Source organism: Protobothrops mucrosquamatus, unplaced genomic scaffold (genome assembly GCF_001527695.2).
Source record: "Protobothrops mucrosquamatus isolate PMUCROS unplaced genomic scaffold, P.Mucros_1.0 scaffold757, whole genome shotgun sequence".
NCBI classification, from domain to species: Eukaryota; Metazoa; Chordata; class Lepidosauria; order Squamata; family Viperidae; genus Protobothrops; species Protobothrops mucrosquamatus.
The window spans coordinates 541235-566875 of NW_015387027.1; the positions used below are offsets into that span (position 1 = coordinate 541235).

The 25641-nt window shown below is 36.0% G+C and overlaps 1 protein-coding gene across 1 annotated transcript in view; it reads right to left on the minus strand.

The window, feature by feature from the left end:
• ASTN1 (astrotactin 1) overlaps positions 1-25641 on the minus strand; it is a 229201-nt gene that overhangs the window by 47472 nt on the left and 156088 nt on the right. The window contains exons 11-16 of the mRNA XM_029284602.1: positions 20669-20743; positions 19331-19468; positions 17088-17238; positions 6974-7140; positions 5335-5529; positions 3919-4046 (exon numbers count right to left, since the gene is read on the minus strand). Of these exons, the coding sequence (XP_029140435.1) occupies positions 3919-4046; positions 5335-5529; positions 6974-7140; positions 17088-17238; positions 19331-19468; positions 20669-20743 (854 nt within the window). The remainder of the gene's footprint in view (positions 1-3918; positions 4047-5334; positions 5530-6973; positions 7141-17087; positions 17239-19330; positions 19469-20668; positions 20744-25641) is intronic.

The window sequence follows — 25641 nt, forward strand, 5'->3', positions numbered from 1 at the left end:
TCTCGGAGAAAAGGTGGCGGAACTCAAACCTGGCCACGCCCTCATCAAACCCTAGGACCGCCCCTTTAGAGAACAGGAATGCAAGTAAAATTTGGGAGGGGCTATTTCCGGTGTGGGAGGGGCTATTTCCGGTGCGGCCGGCCCGGAAAAAGGTGCCGGAACGCGGTTCCGCCGCGTTCTGGCTGAAAAAAAGCCCTGAATCTACCCTAGAAAGACTGACTGGCATTCCAATCAGCATTATCAAAAAAGTTTTTTTAAATGACAGGTATCCTGAAATCATCTCTTAATTGCTAAGTTTTGTGCTTTCACCATAAAGCTATGTCATACCCAGATTTTTTTTCTCTCCCAAGTAATTGTTTTATTGCATCATTAAGATATGAACAATACATTATAAAATAAAGTTCAGAGGTATTTATGCAATACAAATGAGAAATTGTTAATACTACAATGTTTAGATAAATAAATTTATTAGATAAATTAAACCTTAAATATAAGAAGAAAAAAGTTTATAGCAATCTTAAATATAATTTTTAAATGTTAAAACAAAAAAAGGAGCTGCTTGGAAAAATAGGTAAGTATTTCATTTCTAACATCCCTCTTTTTTATACTTTGACTGATTTGAAGTATTTATAAACATGTAGACCTCCTTAGAACCCACACAGTGCTTGTATTTGCCTTGTGGCATGATATATTGTGTACTGAAAATGGAAAGCATTCTTGCTTGAATTTGGTTAAAGTTCTGTTGTGGATATTTGTCACTGCTGTGTGTGCTCCAAGTTTAAATTCCTAATCAGATATCATTAGTGTTGTATTTTTCTTTCAATGTTGGACAAGTTAATTCTTACATCCATAAGCAAGTATCTCAGTAAATTATATTTTTGTCAATATATTCTGAAATTATACCTATTAAAAATTGTGATTTCATTTCAAATGTAATTTCTAAAATTCTATGGATGGTACTACATACTTCTGAGAGGTTGTTTTTTTTTACATCTACCACATTTGTTAAAATATGTCTTCTGTTTCATGGTATTTCCACAGATTTGTTAATTGAAGCACACTATACTGTGCTTCAATTAACACATACTGTGAATTGTACTTGGATTGTTTGAACTCACATTTATTCTGGACTATAATACCACTATTACTATATATACTTATTAAAAACACACATTAAAATATTTCAATGCAGTTTACAATCAAGTATATGTCATGCAAATCGAGTTCTAAGATGAATTCTAAGTCAGAATCTGGTTTCAATTTCTTTTTTCTTTTTGTCTGGACAAAATACATTTGATCTGAAGTCAACATTCTTGTATCAAAATATTTATCATATTCTGATCCAAAACGAATTGTAATTCTCTTTCCATGAATCATACATAACTTTGACTACATTCCAATGACATCTAAATCACCTCCTATGCAATTGTTCTTGGTTAACTTTCTGCAGATTCTTTGAGGTTATACTTACTTCTTAGACTTTTACCCATCTTGTAGCTGAGCCAAGGAAAGCAACCATTTGCTGCATAATAAATGATGGCGTCCAGTTTCCCAGGCACAATAGTTCAGAGAGCAAAAAATCCAAAGACAGGTATGAAGGAGGCAAGTACATGAAAGAAGGCTTCAGGACATAGTGGCCTTTTTGTCTTGGAGGTTTGGATAGAGAAGAAGGGAAATTCTAATCATACTAAAGAAATGTCTATCGGTACTTTTTCAATAATTAAAAAGAGCTTGAAAAGATTTTTCTCATTTTCTCCCTGTCTACTAAGTCTCTCCTTTTCCTAATGCCTCACTGTAATTCTGGCTATAAGGTCAGTCACAAGACATTACCCTATAGTGTTAATTTTTCTACTAATTACATTTTAATGAGCATTTTTATATGTGCTGCCATGGAAAAATTGCAATCTTAGTTGATGCCATGGGATGTGGACGCAGATAGAAATCTCAGAACAACATGTGCAGGAGTAACAAAGGAAATAAATGGTTTTTAATGGATCTATGTCTACATAATTAGACAGTGACTACCTCTGGGTTTTGTCTTGGACCCAGAGCTCCACAAAGTTTTTATAGTTGACTTAGATGAGAAGATAAAGACAGATTCATCAAGTCTTCAGACAACACAATTCTGGGAGGGATTGCTAATACCTCAGAAGACAGGCTCAATGTTCAAAGGGATCTTGGACATTAGGCCCTTCCCTACAAAATACTGTTCAGTGATGAAAAGTATCAGATTTTGCATTTTGGGCAATACAAGATAGGTGGTACCTAGTTCAACAGTAGTATTTCTGGGCAGGAACTTTGTAGGCCATAAATTAAGTATGAATCAACACAGAGATGTCTTAGTCTGCATGAAAAGTATAATTTTGAAATCAAGGGAAATGATATTTCCACTATATGCAGTGACCGTTATACCACACTTGGAATACTTGTCCAAACACCTGTCCAGTTTTGGTCACCACAATACAAAAAGGATGCTGAGGTGCAAAGAACAACCAAGACAATAAACTGTTTAGAGAAAAAAAATCTTACAAAAAACAGTTAAAGAATTGGGCATGTTTAGCCTAAAGAAGAGAAAGCCAAAGGGAGACAAAATAGATGTCTTCTAATACTTTAATGACTTTGGATTTATTCTCCACAAGCCTGCAGATAGGACAAAGCCAAATTGGTGGGAACTTTACAGAGAGAAATCCAAACTCAAAATAAGGAAGAATTTCCTGACCACGAGAGCCATCAAACAATGGAACAACTTTCCTCCTGAAGTTGTATTAATCCATCACTGGATGTTTTCAAGCAAAGGTGTGATTGTTATTGATCCGAGGATTCCTACTGTGGGCAAAGAACTGGAAAAGAAAGTCTGAAAAGTACCTACCAACTCTATATGTTCTGTGATTGTCCCAGATTTTTTAAATGAGCACTATCAAGAAGGATGATTTGGTAAGATATCTCTTCCTATTTGCTCTTGCAAGTTGAAATAACAAAATTTCCAATTATATTATTATTTTCCTCTTTTGTCATAGCAGGCACCCAATACATACTAGACAGTTAATTGTCACTAATATCATGTAACTTTCCTTTTCTTATGCCTGAACTAAGCAACTCTGGGAGTGGACGGAAAGAGAGGTTGAGGAGCTATAAAGCTTGCCTAACAAAAGCAACCCCTTTGTGAGTCATGCCCATCTACATTGTCACAGTCCAGATTTACCACACTGCTCTGAGAATCTCAGATGCTACAGTTATGGAGACCATTTGAATAAATGTTTCTTAATTGTAAGCATCCTGGCATATTTACCTAGTGTCTATCTTTTTTAGTATCTGACCTATAAGTGCAAAACAGTAATTACTGTTCTATGGCAATGTGGAGTATCTCAAGCCAATTTTAAAAGGAAAAACACGCCAAAATAATGTATCTCTTGTTCTTATTTTTTATAAAATTTGTTTGACATTTTTGATCTATACCATCATTAAACTGATTGACCATAAAATATTTGCATTTTTTTCCAGTTAGTCATGTGATATCTATATGGCAAAACTTTAAGGTTGAACAAATGACAGGATTCAGAAAGTGACATCTGGGAAATTTTATACCACAAACACTTCAACTCCATATCTGCTCTTTCACAAAGCACTAACCCACTTGCTGTCAGCACAAATCCTGGCCTTTCATCTTTACACATATGTAAATTAAATAATTTATCTCACAATGCACATTTTGATTACCCCCTTGCCTCCTACCCAAAGAACGTAGGAATTTAAGGAAAAATGCTAATGATGGTAAACTAATAGCTTCAGATAAACTGTAACTAAAACAGAAATACCTTGACTCAATTCCAAAACGATGATAGCATGATAGCAGTTTGAGGAATGACCCAAGACTAATGCAAAAACTAGTAGAAATGACCTCTGAAAGGGATCACTTACCAGTTAGAAAATCTGGATCAGGAGTAGGTTCAGATAGCTCCTCTTGGCACTGATTCTCTAGTGGAACAGTGGCCAACATTAGTCCATCTGGCAGCTGTTGCTCCAAGCCACGAGCGAAGTTATTCATCCTGAAAAGTGCCAAATGAGACGTTCAAAGCAAAATCCTAGCAAATCTATGTATAGCTGTTTCCTAAACTAAATTCCTTGTACAACTTATACAATACCATAAACACCTTCAAAGGCTTTCAAGGTTCTGAACTTTTTCTTCAAAATGTATTTGTGAAAAGCAGACTTTTCGGTGCAATTTGAAACCAGATGAAATTATGACAACAGATTGAGTATTTCATCCATCTCTAGATGTTGAAATATGCAGGCTCACAGATCTCATTAAAATCTATAATCAATGTATCAAAGTAAGTGGAAATAAAGAGTATCATGAAAATATTTTATTACAATTGTTCCTTTTATTTTTTTTTCCTTTTTTGAAAGTGTGTTCTTCAAAATTGTTAAAAATTATTTTAAAATCCTACATTTTAGGTCTACATACAGTGTCATCAATATCAAAGTATTCCTCATGGCCATTAACTGTAATGCTGCCAGTGGAGCCTTTCTTTGGGCTCCATTTTTGTCCTCCAGCTCTTACAAATTGAAGGATTGAAGAACTGTGTGAATGCAGAACCAGCATGTGCAGAGCTTTTCTTCAAAAAAAGAAAGAAAGAAAAGAGTAAGGCGTGTTGAAATTTCTTTTGCTCCATTAGGAAACTTCACACACAGAGAGAAAAAAGGGCCCTTCACATGTCTTAATTTTTGACTTAATAGGTAAATGAGGATGTGCCAATCACCTGTAAGAAACATCATTAAATCAGAACTCTTGTTTCTCCAGAACTTCGTCATCTATCTATTAAATTTATTATGATAAATTTGTGATAAAAAGACAACCAGTGTTTTTCAATAGAAAAATCAAAAGGTAATGGAATTGCATGGGTAAATATAAAAAAGACTTCAAGGAGTATTTCTTCTAATCCAATTAAACTCCTTTATTACACACCTGTCCAAGACATAATCTTTTAAAACATGCAATTGTTTCATGGATAATATGTTCTCTTGGTGGACAGCATAATTGCAGAGGGCTCTGCATGAATACTAATATCTTCAGGAATTGGGTGAGTAGTGCTAGAGAAAGGTCCTTCAACAGAAGTCATCTGTCCCTGAAAGAAATTCACTTGGGGTCAAATCCCAAGTCTTACTACAGGCAAATGAGGAAACCTGGGAAAATTTAATTTGCAAGTTGCTTTGAGCAGAGCTTTGTTTTGCTTAGGGTATGATGTAAAAGCACGATGGATAACCCAGTACAGATAATACAAATAACAGGAATCCCACAGAACAGCAAGCTTTTTTTCCTAATATAATCATCACCTGAATGTCCCCTTCAGCACTTGCCCAGGTGCCAACTCATGAGTTTGATTGTTGTAACCATAGAACATTTCCCCAAAGAGAGTTTGATTCATGGGCAGCTCTCGGCTTTCTTCGCAGTCAGCACCCCCTGGACAGGACTCTGAAATTAACTGACAAGATCGGCCGTCCATACCTAGCTTGTAATCTTCAATGCATCTGCCAATGAATACAAGAAAAACTATTTAAATGTTTTACAAGATTTCTAAAGAGAAGTATCTTTTGTGTTCAAGGAAGAGCGTATAGCAAATATAGTCACATGGGTGAAAAACACAGTTCCTCTCTTACAAATCTGTAAAATTGTGTGAGATTAATGGTTTAGGTCTAATTCCGTGGTGTTTCATATTTCTGACCTTCAGCAAAACTTTTCCATGCATGGCTTTTGTGCCAAGTAATGTCTAATGCTGGAGTATTTCATAAAATGCCCTACCAATTTGCATGGGGACAAAAAGAACCATACTGACATTGGTATGTGGAATTCAAATGAAGAAATTCTCTCAGTTAATTGAAAAATGGTCAGAACAAAATAGGTGAATAACAAAACCACTGAAAAATAGTTGAGTGAGATGAGCAAAATCTGTTAATCCTTAATTGTAGAAATGTCTACTGAAGAAATGATTAAATCTAGAATGAGAACTGCAACTCAGCAACAATTGGAGGCGACAGGTTTCCTATTTTCTTTTATGACCATGCAATATCTCAACCTCTGGTTGCTAAAGACAATTCTTTAATCTGTTATCTAGAATCCTGTCACTAAAATTGTCATGGTAAATAAAAGTTTCTTTCACTTCAACAAAATATACTATCATAGGATTCAACAAAAGATGTTAAATATTAGTGGTATGCAGTACTTTAGTTTTCATTCCAAAAAGATATTTCAGAACATGTAAAGCTATGATTACAGCACCTGTGTGCAACTCTTTAAAATAGCCGTATCTTAGGATCATACAGCAGCTGCAGAGATAGCTGTGTGAACTTGAGAACCAACAAAATTATTGTACATGGTTACAGATGGGTGCTACATTCATACTCTCATGGGCTTCAAAGCACCCTTCAGGAATTGAATCTAAATGCTGTGAATTGTTAGTTTTCCAGGAAAAAAGGATGAAAGGGTTCATACACAAGTATTACAAACACATGTACCATGCTATAAGTAATTATTGCTGCACTCAAGGGAGTGTATATGAAATGTATAAAACAGTTTAAAGACAACCATTGTCATATATTCATTGGCATGGACTACATTTGGCAGGTTTCTTCAGGAAGGAACATTTATTTAGATACCACATTACATAACAGAAAGCAATAGTTAGACATCATTTAAATAGTAACAGGCATCCATAGGGAATGGTAAAAAAGTCAAGATGAAAGTCACAACAGTGTAATTAAAGCTATACCTGCAACCCACAATTTTAATTGCACTATCACAGCTGCCACCTTAACTTTTTTCTACCAACAACCTTGAATATTAAAATTATTATTATATGGAATAGTCAGGAATTCATTATTTTGAAATGAGTTTGAGTATCCTATCTGCCTGTCTGTATATGGTTTGGAGTAAGGTCCCACCCTAGAGGATACTAGAAGCTTTTGTGGAACTCACCCACAAAACATAAGTATATTGTACAAGGAAGGGTCTTCTGGTAATGGCATCATATGCTGTAGACAGAGTTGCTCGCAACCACCATTGAACCCATCTGAACAGTCCACTCCTATGTGGCGATCATAGCAGCCTGTGCCGTCTTTCATGGGGCTGAGGCCGGGGGGACACTAGCAGAGGAAGAAAAATAGCATCACGAACCAGGTGAGCATAGATTTTATGCAGAGCGATTGTTTTGCACTGCACAGTCACAAGAGGGTTCATTACGCCCAACAGAAACATCACACATTATAACTGTACAATATTGCTTGTTCCACATACTCCGTTTATACAGTGAGGAGAAAAACTGAATTAGTGGTATTGTTTCATCTTATCATTAGCACTGAGATTTGTGGTAGCTTCTTGCAAGTTTTCTAGTCAATTTCTGCTAAATAATTCTACAGTATCATTCACACTTTGATCTTACAATCTGTGTTGTAGTTCCTTCCTGTTGCAAAATTTCTTCATTTTCATCTTTACAGTTTCTGCAACCATTGTTTTTTCACATATGAGACAACTGAGTATCTTGTGCATGTTCTCTCCCCCCCGTCTTATTACTGTATTTTTCACCTTAATCTTTTCTCTATTTGGGGGGGGGATATTGTTCCTGTCTTTAATTTTAAATCTGGATGCTGCCTTTTCTTTGGCCTAGAGACTTGTTTTTCTGTTTCACTTTCAGCGAGCAAGGGCAGAAAGGAGAAAGGACTTCTACATTTAATGGGTCAGGACTGTGCTCTGCTCTCCCATAGTCTAATCTCTTTCTCATACTATATGGGTGCTAAAAATGTTCAGGTTATATTGAGGTTTTCTTGTACCTAATTTCTATATGTTAAAAGGCTTTGGGCAGCATCTTCCAGTACAAAAGTGTATATAACCTCAAATACATATCAACACCAACTAGGGTGACTAACAGTCAGAGCCAGCACTGTATTCCCTCCAGTCATGTTCAAGAGGAACTATGAACTAGGTGCTGCCTCAGGCTATCTTAGAAAACAGCCACACTCTGGTTTGAAATAAATGAAATAAATGAGATCCAGAGGCTCCCATTAACTAGGAACTACTTTTTCAACTTGTTTTAGTTTTGAAATTGCTGAACCCATAAACAAGTCCAACTGAAGTGAATTAAAGAGCTATAAAGCTGACTGATAATACCATCAATAAGGTTTTGCTTTCAAGTGGGACATTTTGTAGGATAAAGTAGGAAGAGCTGCAGGCTTTTTTCCCCCTCCCCTTTCTTTTGCTTTGGCACATGTGGATTAAACAGAGGATTTCCATCTGAAATGTTTTTCCCCTCGTGGTCCTGGCGATGAAGCTCACACAACAAGACACAGGTTGCTCGATGACATTAATTCTGCAATTTCCAGAACAAACGGTCCCCTGTAGGCTCACTAGACTCTCATTCTGCCCCATGTTGCTCCTCCTCCATCCGTGCCAGCTGGAATGGCTACGCATAGGAGAATTCTAAATGTTTGCATAATGCCAGCAGTCAATGAGAAGACCCAGATGTTTGGGGTGATGGCAAACAAGCAAATGAGGAGTCTAGGAATCCTGCCCTGCACCCATCCTCATCAGAGTGACTTCCCATCTGGCTGACAGGATGTGCTTCAAAGTTAGGGGTGGACAATAGAGACCTGAGTATATGTGTGTTTTCTACTGATGAATTGATTTCTTTGCAACTCATGCCTTACACAAGGGCTTAGAAAATTACAGAAACGAAAATAAACTTTTTATGGGAATGCTTTTGCACGACTCTCTATTAAGTGATATAGGCCTTTGGCAGGAGAATTTGCAAGTGAATCGCAAACTCAGCTTGTACAGGTAAAAATATAAAATCCACACCTTAATGTGATGTTGTCTCAGCTTCCCCCTGTGTGCCAGACACAAATTCATGTGTTAACTATACTATAGTTGCAACAATATTACAGGGGTGAACTTGCTGGGAGAGATTGGTGGCTTTGTTTTGTCTGGTAGTTTATTCCTTACAGCAATGTTTCTTAAAAGTGGCAGCTTTAAAATGTGTGAACTTCTATTCATGCTGGCTGGGGATTTCTGGGAGTTGAAGTTCATACATCTTAAAGTTGCCAAGGTTGAGAAACATATACCACCACAATTTATTCCACACTAAAATTCAGAAAGACCATCTCCTGGGCCCCTTTTAGGAAAATTCCATCAGCATTTGACAAGCTCTCCTTGTACTGTTGTTAGACTATGTTTGTTTGGCTTGCCTTCGCAATTTGTTTCACATAAACCCAAATGGACTTTTACAGTTCAGTGCTTATGGAATTACTTTCTTACAGAATAGATAGTTGGATTCTCCTTCCCTTTCAGCTCCCTTTGGTTACCTTTTCAATTTGAGAGCCAGTCTAATCTAGTGTTTATGATGTAGAATTAGGACTCAAGTGATGCAAATTCAGGCCAGTCCTTAGACTTGGAAGCAGACTGGGGGGGCTTGGGGGCAGTCAAGGTTATTTTTATGGGGCAAAAAGAAATGAGTACTGTGTGTGTATGCATGTTTGCTTATAAATATATTTGCATTTGTACAAGTATGTTTGTATATACACTTCTTTAAACAAACAAACTGCCTTGAGCATAGTCTAACCAATTAAAATTGAATTAATAGCCTTCCATGTTGATTTAGTTTTTAACTCAGGTCAAACAATATTGTAAGTCATCAGCAGAAAATTCCAAGAAGGGCAATTTTCTGCATCCTTTCCAAGTCCCACCATACTACAATATCCCAGCCTCTTTCTGTTTTGGGATTTGTAGCCCAATGCATCTGAAGGAAAGCAGGTTGGGGAAAGCTGCAATATTTCATCTCCAATAAAATGCTATCCTAGGCCAGGGTTAGGCAACCTTGGCTACAAGTCATAGGTTAAGATTCGTTGACATTCTAGGTATAGAAGTTAAGACACTCCCATTTTTCTAGGCAATGTAAAAACTTTATTCTTTATTCTACTTATCTCTAATCATCTGCCTATCAAATTAAATTGTCATACCAAATACCTAGAAGAACTAACAGTAGCTTTTTTAATTTTAAAAGTTTTAATAACTTGTTCTAATGTCTTGGGTATCTCAGAAATTGAAAATGCTACTGGTCCAAATAATTTTAACAGATATTGTAGCTGTAAATATTTCCACTGAATTATGTCTGATAGATAGTATTTGTCTCTTAGCAGAACATAGGTTAAAAATTCATCTTCACCATCTATCAATTGATCCAAAGTCAATATCCCCATTTTATCCAAATTTTCCTTATCACCATTTCCCCCCCAATTTGCAATGTTTGATTTCTTCATAAAATCAATTTAGCATGGAAAAAAAGATTCAATCTTTTTTCAGATATTACATTCCATAGGTAGACCTCGACTTACAACCACAATTGAGATCAGAATTTCTGGTGCTAAGCAAGGTAGTTGTTAAGTGACTTTGTTAATTTTACAAACTTTTTTTGCCATGGTTGTTAAGCGAATGACTGAAGTTGTTGAGTGAACCATGTGGTTGTTAAACAAATCTGGCTTCCCCCATTGACTTTGTATGTTGGAAGTCAGCTGGGAAGGTCTCAAGTGGTGATCACATGACCTCTGGATGCTGCAACCATCATAAATATATGCTGGTTGCCAACTGCCCAAATTCTGATCACAACCGTGGGGACGCTGTGAATGTTGTAAGTACGAGAAACAATTATAAGTAGCTTTTTTCAGTCACTAAACAAATGGCCAGCACTAATTGTATTTTATTTACATGTTACCCCCCCCTCTCTCTCTCTCTCTTTCTCTCTCTCTCTCTCTCCACCCACCCACCCACCTACCTACCTACCTACCTACCTACCTACCTATCATCTTCAATTGAATACTTATTACACGGAATTTGACAGTTAGACAATATAATGGATTCTCCATGCCTTTATTTTAGCTATAAGTGTGATATTGCAATATTCAAAAGGTAAATGTATGGCCCCATTTACTCAATGGAGTGAAGACCTGATTACATTGCTACCTGTGAGTGGACTGCCTATATACATAGACTTTGTATGGCTAAATATTTATGAAATAGGAGACTTGTTTATACAAAGTACAGTAGGTTAAAAAACACAATAATTATATAAGTATATTAGAAATACAACACAGACACACGTTTTGTTTTAACAACAAATACCCTATGATTTGTTTTGTATTTTTCCCTTATTTTTAAGCCCTTGTTATGTATTTTTATAACATATGCATTTGTGTGTTTTGTTCCTCTTTTTTCTTTTTCTGTTATTATTTTAAAAGCAATAAAATATTATTGGGATAAAAAACTTGTTGACGTGGTTCTCTCCAATGGCTGCACCTGGGGTTGAAACAGCCACAGGGTCTGCCTGTTTTATCTCATTGCACCACACAAACTTTGAAACTCAAGAGAACAGGATTTAAGATTTGCAGATATAACACGTTGGCTGTACAAGACCATGATTTCTATATCAGATGTATTATTTATATGTCTTGTCACATCTTCCATGAATATTTCTACCTCACAAAGAGGCACATTGGAAATTATAATTATAGATTAGCACTGGGATGAACAGGTCTGCCAGTTCTGCCTTCTTTCACGAGTAATTTTCTTTTCTTTTTCTTTTTTTTACATTCAGTTTCAAGATCTTTCTATAGGATAAATTCAGGCTTCTCAAAGGAAATTCTGCTTGGTATTATCTATATTGACTGGCTTAAATATTCAAGCTTCCAAACCTAAGGCCATGGAAGGTCTTTTTTGTTCTCTCTAAAGATACCCAAGATTAAACTATGGGCCTCCTGAATATAAAGAACTGGAGGTAAGCCCATTACCTTCAAGAAAAATGGATGAATAAAACATTCTGGAGTTTCAGACCAATAGGTAAAATATGAACACACACACACACACACATCTCACAGGTACAGGGAGGTGTTTGTGAAAGGTACACATGTTTAAATGCACATGAATGATTATATCATAGCATAATACAATAGTTCACATTCCAGTTCTCTAAATTTAGAGAGGCTATGATTTATTTGTTTTTACCCAAAACAAAACAAAAAAACCCTGCTCTTGTTGGGAAAAATTTCCAAATCATTTTCATACAATTAAAGGGGTGAGAAATTGCAAGCGAGCAAAGGCATTCCACCATTAAGCCAACACACAATAATGCTTGCAAAATGCATTCAATCTATGTTTAAATGGAAAATGAAATACAGCTAAATTATATGCAAAAATATGCCGAACTATGAGACTGCAAAATTTCCCAAACTCAATTCTGCACACACATTTTAAAAATTCATCTTCAGACAGCAACAAAGATTATGGAATTGCTTTACAAGATTTGGCCACAATAGCAACATGTATTATTACTTCATGGATTTAAGGAACAGAAAGTAACACCAAGAGGTTTTCAGAAATGTATCACTCTGATATATCCCTAATATTAATTCATTGTTTAAAATGGATATACATTTGTTTAAAACCCTGTTACTGACTAAAATGATTATATATTATCAGCTTAGATTGTGTACTTGTCTATTATATATCTGCATTATGAAGCAAGCTATAATGTTAAGAATGTTTTATGCATGAATATCTGAATTATGTTATTAAATGTTGTAATTGTGCGTGCTGTCTAGCTTGAGTGCTACAGAGAAGGGAATTCTATGCACAGATTCCTCCTCTTTTTAATCCATACTTCTGCTGCTGTCAGCACAGATTCTCTCAGCAGCTATTTTAGAGGTAGCTGTGTAAAAATATTTCCATTTGCTGATCCCTCCACTAATTCTTTTACACATCCATCTTTGGCACAATGCTTCTCCCAGCACAAAAGCAGGTGAAAAGGGAGAATGTCAGCACTAAGACACATTCAGCAGCTTCACAGCCAGAGTATGAAACAGATGGATTGCTTTCCACCTATTTCTCATGACAGCCCTGGTGCAAAGGGGGGCAGGAAGATGTGCTGTGAGTCAATGAGATACAGTGCAGAGGTGGATGAAGGGAACATCTGCCACAAAGCACTTAGCATGTATTTCCTCGTAAGAAATGAAATTGGCAGATGCATAAAGACAGCAGGCAAGGAAGGAGTACACTCTAGAGAAAGAATTAATTTCTTGGTTCAGTCCCCATGTTAATGCTTAGTAGGAGAACGTCAGAGCCAAAACTTGAGGAAACCCATGACATATTCTGATCCACAATCCTTTAATGACACTCTGCATAAGCACAGACACTTTCTTGTTCCCATAAGAAGCAATCTCAGCTAATACAACATGTAGAATTTCTAAAGCTTAGAATTAAAAGAGGCCTATCCTATCCTACAACCTTCCTTTCGTAGTTCAATGCAATGATCCATGAAGCTTCCTTTCCTTTCCTTGTCCATACACTGCCTTACACGCTATTTTTCATGTTTTGTAGGTTCTCAGTTTTCTTTTCTTGAGGATCTCATAAGCTCCATCCAATTAAGACTTTCTCAGTCTCCCCATTCCTTTTGACTTATTCACACTTCCTTTAAATATTAGCCATGCAATCTGATCTTCATTCTTCTCCCTATATAACCAAACTACCTCAGCAAACCTTCACTTCTATATTCAACCAAAATTCATTTATGGTTCATTCATTCTTGACTCTAACGTAAGTACCTTCTTGTAGCTGGTCGAAATGTCTGCTGTGTGGCTCACTGGTAGTTTCACTTCATCAGTCTTAGCTACCTTCCATTTCTTAATTAACATCCATCCACACTTCTCCAATCCCAATGTCTCACTGTAGATCAGGTATATCAATGAGTTGATGTCTTGATTATTCTTAGCTATACAGTTCGATGTCTTCCATGTAGAGGAGGTGGCTCATGATAGTTATACTCTTAAACTTTTATCCATGTCCAGTTCTTGTGATTATTTGGCTGAGAGGGGTCAAGCCTATGCAAAACAGCAATTGGGGCATGTCTAGGGAGATTTTCAGTCATCCAGGTCATAGTTATCCCAAAGAGGCTTTTTCACGAGGCAACTGGACTTTCTTGTTTTTCTTTGAAGACATTTTGCTTCTCATCCAAGAAGCTTCTTCAGCTCTGAAGCTTCTTCAGGACTCTTTTAATTCTAAGTGCATTATCTTGGTATATGTTGCATTTGATGGTCACTTGTGTGAACTGTTTTGAGCTGACTTCCAGTGTTGTCTTCCATATCCCATTATATTCTTGAGGAAGGTCCTCTGTGTTCTGTTGACTTTGTATAGAGCCAAGCATGATAGATCTACGTGTGTGGCACTGAGTCATAGGCTGTGCTGTATTCAAGCCAGGCTGTGGTCAGAGTGGTCTTGAGTCTTGGCCAACTGCTGTATTTATGAACAACTGGTGTTTTGAATCTCTTCTGTTGTTCCTAATGTGTGAGCTTGATGGCTATGATGACCGAGAGGACCTTTCATGTTGTAGGTAGATAGGTTATTGGTTGATAATTGGACAGTGCTGTTCCCTTCTTTCTTTCATGGTCTTTTATGATCAGCACTGCCCTTTCTTATGTCAGTCTGGGTGTGAGTCTGCTGTTAGCAGCTGGTTCATCTGTACTGCTATACATTCATGCGTGGCTATTAGTTTCTTTAGCCACTAGGTATGAATTATGTCTGGGCCAAGTGCTGTCCAGCTCTTCATATTCTTGACCCACTGTTGGATGTCTGCTTCTGGGATGGTGTTTGGTTCTTATTTTGGGAGATTGTTGTGGTGTGCTCTCAGATCCTGCAACCAATGGTATTTATGTGTCTTCTCTGTCTCCCATATATTTTTCCAATACTGTTCAAGTCCATATTCGTACAAAACTAAAAAATAGGCAAATTCACTTTACTATACACTTTCTTCAAATCAATAAATATTTATTATATTTTTCTCACATTCATATTTTTCTCAATAATTGTTGAAGAGCAACAAGCTGATCTGCATACCACTTGCTCAGCATCAAGCTGGAAAGCATTTCCCATACATATTTTCTTCCCCAATATTATTAATTAAATCAAAATTCTGCCAAACATATTCCCAGGCACATGTAGCAAACTAACTCACCTGTAGTTTTTGCATTTACTCTTGCTATTTAAAAGGAAACAATAATTGCATTCTCACAATGGTCAGGCAGTTGCAGGCTTCACACAATATTAATATTAAACAAGCTAGATAATCAATCTGTGTCAAAATTACATCCATATTTTAATGTTTTTCTGTTATATCTGCCGGTTTACCAATTCTTCAATCATTTTTATACCATTTCCTTTATATCATTTTTTTTTCTCATGGGCACTAGCATTTATAGCATTTGTTTTAATTCCACTGCTAAACATAACACAATCGTACCCATCCAAAACTCTACACTATTACTTCCAGAAATTCCTTTCTTCAGTTTTATCCCAAATCACTTTTATTTTTTTTAATCCATTCAATTTACATAATCCTCGTACTGCAAACAGGATATTTTTTTATGGATGGTAAACATTTGAATTCATAGGTTAGCACCTAAAACACTATGCTATCCTAGCACGCAATAAAATCACATGAATTTCTATAAAGGGCAAAAAGAACATACTAGTAAAAAGCTTCTCCACCAGGAATTTTACTCTAGCATTAAAGAATCCATTATCCAAATCTGAATGATAAGGATTTGTAGACTATGCAATGGTAATCTATATACAGTATACCTCGCCTCTTTGATGGCAAACTGTCCTCAATCTGAATTGCACTTCATTTTGCATTCTGTAGTCTTCCTATCATTTTAAGGCCATGTAGTAGAACAAATAAATAAACTTTGATCTAAAGAGAAGCATCATACAAAGGACACTATCTCTGGAACTCCAGAATTTTTTTCTAATGGTTAAACAAAACTGTAACATATTATGCTAATAAAGAAACTCTCAAGTCACTTTACATTCATTTAAGAATCTCTTTGTAGATTAAAAACACATCTACTGAAAATGTAAAGTGCAAGCACACAAACAGATGTTTGCAATATTCTTATCATGCAAATGCACACATTAGGATGCCAAGTATAAATGCTTCTTCCTGCCAGGTGCATAGAGAGCAACAAACTTAGTATGTTAATTATATAGCATGCAACTTCCTTTCTAGGTTTTCTTTCCTCTAAAACTAAATTTCTTGAAGTGGAGGTGGTTGAGTGGGAACGGAACAATTTAGCAAAGTCACTGGAGAGAGAAGTATATTTCCTTTGTCCTATCTAGATCATGCTCTAGATCAAGGACTAGAAACTTCCTTTGGAGCAGGGGAGAACAAGTGTATTCCTCCTCCAGGAATAATTTGTTAGAGATTGCAGAGAAATAATGGGGGGGGGGGAGATTTGAATCAAGGAGTGATTCAAGGGCAAAGTTGTTTATCTTTCTGTCATTACCATTCCCTCTTTTTCCTTTTTCTTTCCAACGCACTCAGTTTCCTCAATTTCATTTTTGATCTCTTTCTGACAAAGAGCTTTTGAAATTATGTTGATGGCCACATATATTTGGCCATAGGCTGGTACATATGCCCTTCATCCTGTAGGTTGTTCACCTCTGCTTAAAATGAATTGCACAAAGGAGGCAATATGCATGGTACAAACTTAATGTAAGTGTAACTAGATTCTCAGCATAGCAAGCTTAGGTTTGCCCTGCATAATATGTAAGATAGCCTTAAATACATTTTTACAAATTTAATAGAATGTAGAACAGTTACAGAACTTAATGTTCAAGACAAAGCGGGAGCATGGTATGTTTTTCATGGTTTTAGTTTTATGCTGTGAGCAGAAAACTGGGGTCAGTCTTTGAAAAATAAAGCACCGTGTTATGCATGTGTTTCTTTGTGGAAGGTATCACAATGCACAATTTGTGCTGATCTGCTGTCTTAAACAAGGCAAAGTGAGGATATCAGAATTAGTTTAAATCCTGAGATTCTCGATTTGCCTGGGTAAGCTCTGTATGTTGCATGAGGATACCATATAGCCTGCAGAATTATAATGCTCTATATCAACAAGCTCAAATCCAGAGAACTCCATGTGTCAAGGAACCTTATTGTCTTATTCTCATTTCTCCAAGAGATCCTTTCATAATTCCGTATCAAACGCATACGAACCATACATCCAGTGGAGTCCAATTTTCGATCTGCGATGCAGCGGAAATTCTTGCTGCAACCCCCATTATCCTTGGAGCAGTCCCGAACTGGGCCAAAAGAATCTAGGAGAACCTCCAGGTTATCAAAGGAGGAAGAAGTCATCAGTTCCTCCCTGCAACGTAATAAAACATATTTGCAATTATAGTAACAATTATACCTTAATAAGATAGAAAACAGTAATTCAGCACACCAGTGGTTCAAATATCACTGATGAGTGATATACAGTAAGCAGAAAAGAGCCTGAAGTTGATGAACTGTAATTCTTCCCATCTTTTACTACTCTTTTGAACAAGTGTGATGGGAATCAACCCCACAACAGGAGAGAGGCATAAAGTTCTTCATTATTTGACTGAAAAGCTTGCAATCTAAATTGTTACTGTAAAATAGAATGTGATAAAAGGCACAGAACAGCCAAAAATAAGTGACAGAGATAACATGACGTTAACAAGTTATTAATGATCACAATAATGCTTTATACAAAGAAATCTGAATATATACCAGATGTTTGAACTAATGATTTCAGAGTACAGGTCCTGAGAATTATGGTAAAATGTGTATTGTATAAGTTTAGAATGGAGCTTTATTGTGTTAAAGCTCTACAATTATCACAATACTCTGTCCAAGTACTTTTTTTCTCTTTCTTCTTTTAGGCAATCATAAAATATCAGTCAATTCTTTTTGCAACTGATGCATATAGCACTGCAGAAAGTTTTCAGAGCCTGATGTAGTATTTGCAGGACTATCACCGAGATGGATGAGAAATTTGATTGATTCCCATTTGGATACAAGCTTGCCAATTCTGCTATTTTTGAAATAAATACATAGATGAAAATGGACTCTTGTGGAGAAATGCTTCTTTCTCTGAACTTTGCAATTTAATGTCTTCCCGTCAAAATATAAACACAAAAGGTATATAAAGGATTGTTTAGGGAATATATATATTTAAAATTTGGATTGCTAACAAAGAATTAAGGGAGAATGGGATAGCTATTTCGAACTTTCTTTAGCTCTCATCAGCCAAACATACCCTTCTGAGATTCGAACCTGGGCTGCCTGCATGTTAAGCAGCTGTGTTAACCTCTAGGCCACAGGCTCTTTCTCACTTTGTCAGCTGTGTCAGGGAGGGAAGAGACAGGGGAGGAGAATTACCTTGAGTGCTTTTTGATGCACCCTGTCGACCCAAATATGGGAGAAAGAAATCTTATTCATATTCCCTAAGCAATCCTTTATATACGTTTTGTATATATAAAGGACTGTTAAGGAGTGTTTGTTTTAAAATAAAACAATCAAAATGCAAAAATAAATGGACAAGATCAACTTAATGATATAAAAATCAATACTAATGCTGAAGTGAGCCTTATAGATTTATTCATTCCTGTCCATATTATTAATGTGATTAGAGAGAGTATAAACTAAGTCATTCTGAATGAATCTGGCTTGCTTTAGGAAGTGAGGTAGGAAATTATAAGAAAGTATTTCTCAATGCATGGACCTTAAACACAGGAGTACTGTAAGTTCAGGCCAGTGTATACATTAAGATGATAAGTCAATAATGTATTTCAATTGATAGTAGGTTCTATTTTAATTGAACTACTTTTCTAATTTTGCTTTTAGATTACTTCAAGTTTGTCCCATGATATAGGGTACATCATAGTTTTAGGAGGATTTTTCTAAAAATGATAAACTGTCAGATTGTTTTAACAGAAAAGTGTCATCTTTATATCAATTTTACATACTTTTCTCAGAGGATATTTCTTATTAGGCAGGTTAAAATGTTAATACATTTGAAGATATGAAATAAATGCTTTAAAATAAATCAGTGAATTATCCCCTTTTGCTTATTTCCCAGGAGTGAAATTAACTTGACATAATTCAAAAGTTCCCTAAATAATTTCTCTGCTCAATTATCTCATGTAGAACAAAGGAGGAGCACTGACACTTTTCAGATGTCCTCTCCTACCTATTGCATTTATTCAAATGCCATACTCTAAATGTAGGCATATGATTATTAGTAGAGAAATAAAGTAGAGCTGGACCAGCAAAATGACCATCTGTACATAATTTTATATAATTTATAGCATCTGGAACTGCACCATTTCTGATGGGTGATCCTTCAGCAGAGACTCATTACTAATAGGAGTTTTCTTTCTCTGCCATGCATAATTTCCAGCCATTCCAAAGATTCATCTGTGAAAGGAACATACCTGACCTCTACAGCATCCTCCATCACTGTCATATCAGTTTTGCACTTGGCTGATGGATTGATAGCTAATTCAGCAGGTGGGATCACAAAGCTTTTGCTCAGTGGCAGCCACATCCCTTCCCCGAGAGTGTAGGTGAATCTGCATTCATAGGAGAGAGTTAATCAATTTGAAAACATGGAAAAACACAAGAAATTAGTATTTTTCTACTAGTTTATTTCTGTGCTTGCAGAGAGAGGTTATTTAAATTATCTTGACCTAGTCTGCAATTCGGTTACTTCTTTCTCTCCAATCTTATTTAATGTACACACACACACACACACACACAGAGAGAGAGAGAGAGAGAGAGAGAGAGAGAGAGAGAGAGACAGAAAGAGACAGACAGAGAGAGAGACAGAGACAGAGACAGAGACAGAGAGAGACAGACAGACAGAGATACACAGACACACCACAACTTATGTATGGTGACTCCTTCTACTTCATGATCATAATGCTATTTGATTTAATATTAAATGCAATTAACATTATCTAGACAGTTTTTCAGTTCTACAATTTCAAGGTAGCAAAAAATGTGTCATTGAGGATCTATGTATCTTTCACTCCTGATTAAGTGTTGAGTTATTTCATTTATCTTTTTTTTCAATAAGGTGACAATTCTGTCTAGAAGAATTTGTAGGAGACGTGCATAGGGGAGGGAAGAAAGAATAGAAGTTTTTTTTAAGGAAAGAGCAATTCTTTTAACAAGCAAGAAACAGACATTGCCACAGGTAGTGACTGCAGGAAGGGATGCTTGTTTTCTCTTTTTCTTGTAGTTTTGCTATCTTTCCTGCAACAGAAACCTTCTCCCTTATTAGTAGGCAACTAGCCACAATTACTTTCCCACAAAGCATGTAACATCATGGCAGGGGAGAGTGGCACAAATCATGTCATCAGGAGAAATTTCACTGTGATTGGAAGCTAATATGAAGAAGGCTCAAAAAGAGAAATTGCTCACCAAAACCATTTTGTTCATACATTCTTATAAAGCTTTTATGATTGCTATTTTACCCCAAATTGGGGTTTTTTAAATATAAAATTTGAACTGAAAGTGCAAAAAGTTGAATTTTGCATTCAGTCCTTCAGACAATCACTGACATTTTCATAAGCCAATAGCAAGCTGTATGAGATACGGTCATTTGAGAAGATCTAACTTAGAATTCATATTCATACTGTTTCAAGTTTAATTTAAGCAAAATCATATTAGATGCTGGGGTACATCTCTAACTGAAATCTCTGGACTTCCCCTTAATATCTGTTTCTTCTTACTGACAGCACATGACCAAATCTGATGCTGAATTCTACCTGAATATCTTGTCAGAAGGTTGTTCTCCCAGCACCAAATCAAATCCCCGCTGGAATATGGTATATGGCCATGGCCTGGAAAAAGGGAATAACACATGAAGCACAGAAACAATTATAAGTGGATCAGCTTTTCCCAATTATTTGTTGTATGGTTATTTGAGAACCTGATAATTGACTCAAGCAGTAAACTGACTATAGGCATCTATATCAGAACAACTAAAAACAAAAATGTAATATTCAATTATTCCGTACATTAGAACTTCACAAATACATATTTGGTTTAATCATTTTACAGTCCCCCACAAAAAGGAACAGAGCTGAATTCTTATAACAGCCTCCCAGTCTGACAGTATATAATAGCAGTGACATTTTAGGCAAGGAGTATGATAGTCTCCCCCAGATGGAAAGGGAGGATTCACTGTAGTAGCCAGCACTGATATATTTCAACACTCCCCGGGATCAAGGCTGAGCAGGTGTTAGTAAAAATCTAATGCTAAGCCAAGAACTTTTTATTACTTCTTTTATTTGAATGAGTCAGATGTCCATCAGCATCAAGAAACATCCAACTAGATTTGCAGAAACTGAATTTGTGTATGCTATATACTGTATACAATGTACGTATACACATACTGTATGCACACAAATACATATAAACTTATTTCTATATTTTGAACATGTTGTGAAATTCATTTTCATTTATTTATGCAATATCTTTACAATTTGAAATATGTACTATATAGCACTGCATATTAAAAAGAAAGCACCCCTATTTTTTCCTATATTAGCTTACAACTGAATCAAGAACATTCTTTAAAGCCAGTGTTAAACACAAATGTGTTAATATGCAAATTAGTCTCTTTTATTAGAACTGTAATAAAAATGCATCTAATTCTGAAGGATCAGAGAAATAAATCAGCAACTGCATGAAAACATTTTTTCAATTTTTACTATTTATTTATTAATCAAATTTATTTAGCCATCCATCACTGAATATGATTCTGGCCAATGCCCGTTATTAAACTATGGTTTTAATAACAAAACTAATTTAATTTACATTAAGACAAAAGCTTCAAAGAGAAAAGATTTTAATTCCAAAATAACTGAAAAATATTTAGGCTGCAAATCTTAGCTTGGTTTACTTGAACAAAAATTATAGCGTTTACTTTGCAATACAAATTATTTGTTTATGCTTATAAAATCTAGCCCAAGTCTGACTCAAATCTGGAGAACACTTACGTATTAGTAGTCTATATAAACTAAGACCTTAGTTAATACCTAGAAAACAAATTGATTATATTATTGCTAAAAGGAGAAGGAGATTAATTATTGTATCAAAGACATGGCCAGGTGGTTTCTGTGGAATTGTGTTTCATAAATGAATGAATGAGTAAATAAAATATGCTTCAGAATTTTCTCATTGATAACTCACAGCAATGAACAACCTGACCCCACTGAAATTCAGAATCAACCAGAGTAAGTCCACTTGCAAAACCTGTCAAATAGGATACAATCCGAAGAATCTTAGAGGAAAAACTATCATTGCTGATTTTGGTATTTTTCGTACTGACACATGCACTGGATGGAACTCACAGGATAGAAAATGGAAGAAACAAACAATTTTTTTCTACAGTGATTCTAACACTTTAAAATGTGACCTGTGGATAGAAACTCTAACTATTATCTCTGCTACCATTTCCCGAAAGAGATATTGGCTTTTTTCCCCTGTGCACAATGAAAACTTAGGGACTATTATACTTGCTCTTTTAGAGGCCTAATAGAAGGATGATCATTCTTCACTTGTTCCATCTTTTCAGTCAATATCTTTTTGCCACCTGTCATTTATGTCACTTTGTTTATTTCCAATATTCTTCTCCCTTTAGTGCTTCTCTCTTCTTTTCCTTTATGTTCCCTGCAGGTTGCTTGGTAAGAGGATTCTTTACCTCTTGGTGAGTATTTTAGCTGACTACACTTTATAGTTCACAAAGAAAAGAAAAGCCGATCAAATGCAGTTCAGTGCCTGATGAGCCTGGTTTCATATGTTACTCAAGCTATACATTCAATCCGTATATAAAATTGGTGACTAAAGGGGTCATGCTGAACAAAGGAAACCAGACCAGTTATTCCATTAATTACAAAGCAAAATGTGAAACTTGGAATTTTAGCATCCTAACATTATTTCTATTTAATTATACATCTTAATAGTTGAAGAAACCATCTGCAAATGGGTTAAAAAGTATTTTTATTTTGGAAAAAATCCCTGTTTTATTCCTTCCATATGCACTTTTCATAGCGCACTATCTATAGCTTCCATGCCATTAAGCCTTTCTCTTTTTTCAGTTGATCCTCTTGCATTCCATATTTCAACACTTAGTAAAAAAATTATTTGACATTTTAAAGAACAATTCAACTTTCAAAGTGAAAGTTATGGCATGGTAGTAAGTCTTAAAATGTAGTCCCATGAAATGTCAATGAAGTAATCATGATCAAAAGAAAAAGCACGACTGTAATAAAAATGTATATGAGAATGGATTCAATATCTCCTTAATTGGATGACAACCAAAGAAAAAACAGTGGAACAGAATGGTTTGAAAACAAGACTGAGCAGAATTACACAGAGCAATTCATATGGATGTATTTTAATTCATAGGATTTATTGTAAGTTCAGAACCTGGCTACCTTGGACAAAAAACATATGAGATTCTGAATGGAGAACTGGAAGTGCTTATTCATTTATCCATAACTGCATGGGAAGAGTTTTACTACAAGTTGATTTCACAGCTTGTGTATATGGGTTCCTGTTTGTGGCCTGCACTGCTATGGTTTTTTGATTTGTTCTTTTTAAGGCCTTGTGCAATATCCAGAATCACTTTTGGGAGATCACTGGCCATATCAATTGTTTAAACAAAAATTAGATAAGTATTTAAAATATGCCCATTGTTCCCAAAAGCTTGGGGACTCTATATTAAATTAGGGATGGACAACTCTATGAATAACAACATAGCTGGGCAAACTTTCTTTTGCAGAGCAGCCTATCTTCTCCACACCTTATAGAAAATGTTCTGTTACTTGTATGTACTACCATAGCTCTGGGAGGATGGAACATGAAGGGATGTGTCAGTAAACAGTGCAAACAGTTTGAAATGGGTGTAGGCAATTCTTAGCATATTCTGGTTTTAAACAATTCATACCCTAAGGATGCACAATAATTTGAATTGAGCCCAGAAGCAAAATGATAACATGCATACATGCATACATACATACATAAGTATGAAAAGAATGTATATATATATGTTGAACAGTCATCAAATGTAGATCTACATAGCATAGTGGACTAATTTAAAAATTAATAGCCGGTGACTTCCGGTGGTGTTAGGCTGCACCAATGGCGGCTTTTGTTAGCTGCCCGCCTGGGAGCGCGTCAAAGCCTGAAGAGACAGCGTGCAACAGCTGTCTCTCGGCTAGGAACCCCGTCCCTCGGGCGAAGAGGGGGGGGGTGAGCAGTCCGGATAGGCTTAGAGCTCCCTCTCACCCTGGTTTTTCTCTGATCGGGGTTGGGGGGTGAGAGCTCAGCCGGAGTCTGGACGTTCTCCGCGCCCCAGGACGCTTTCGCTCCCTTCTTTTGGAGTGAAGCCAGATGCAGCGCCCACCTCTGCTACTGAAAGCTACTTGGATTTGGATTTAAATTACAAGCAGACGGAACTAAGCAGGAGGTTTGGAGTAGTTTCGGCTTATGTGGAATTTTGATTTTGAACTAACATCTTCCTTTTTGGTGGGGACTTAAAGTGGGAAGAAAATGGCTGCTTGCCGTTTCTTTGGAGCTGATAAAAAATTTTCGCTTTTTATTTTTACTCTCTTCTGGTTACTAACTGGATAGAGATATATTGTGGGTTTTTTTGGTTTTTGGAAATTTTTAGTTGCAAAGAATTTGCAATGTTTATTTGTTGGTGATACTTATTATTTTTATGGATTATTGAAGTGTTTTTCAAAGAAGTTTGAAGAATGGCTTTAAAATGGCTGCAGAATTGTGAAAGAAAGAAAGAAAGAAAAATCCATGCTTCTTTTTTGCTGGCTAAATGAAAATGATAAGCAAGAAAAGCTGGGGAAGGAAGCTGTAATAGATCCAGTTGTCCTGGTGTACCTCCCTGATGAAATTTTGGAAAAATAGCTTATAGAAATGGGTCGTGTGTCAGAGAAAACCAGCTGGAGATGTTGCTGCTTGTGTTTTTAGAAGATCTTGCTAGAATGGAATCATATCTGCAGAAATTTCGAACACGCTAAAAATTGTTCATGAAAAAGGTGGAAGATTCATTGGCTTTGAAGGTATCATGAAAAGGATAAGCATGAAAAGCTGGAAAAGGAAGCTGTAATAGATCCGGTTGTCCTGGTGTACCTCCCTGATGAAATTTTGGAAAACAAGCTTATAGAAATGGGTCGTGCGTCAGAGAAAACCAGCTGGAGATGTTGCTGCTTGTGTTCTCAGAAGATCTTGTTATAATGGAATCACATGGGTTTATTATCAGCAGAAATTTCGAACATGCTATAAATTGTTAATGAAAAAGGTGGAAGATTCACTGGCTTTGAAGGTTGATCAGCAATGGGAAAAAAAAAAGAATGGAAGCAAGGACTGGCTATGGAAGAATTTCTTTCTTTTTTTTTTATTAGTTTTATTTTACATGGTGGCAAGGCCATCAATTAATCAAGACAAAATCATATTTGTACAATTCAGATTATTTCAATATAATTAACTCAATTATACATATAACTAATCTATTATTATTTTAACATATCCTACTTCCCCTTAGGTCAATACTAGTAACTCTATTTCTATACTCCTCCCACCCCCATCCCCACCTAACCCCCCCCGGACTTCCCAGAACTGATTACAGGATTAAACATTCATCTTCCCAAGTCTATATAAAACTACCCATTATAAACTAATCTAATATAAACATACTTTAACTCATAAAAAAAAA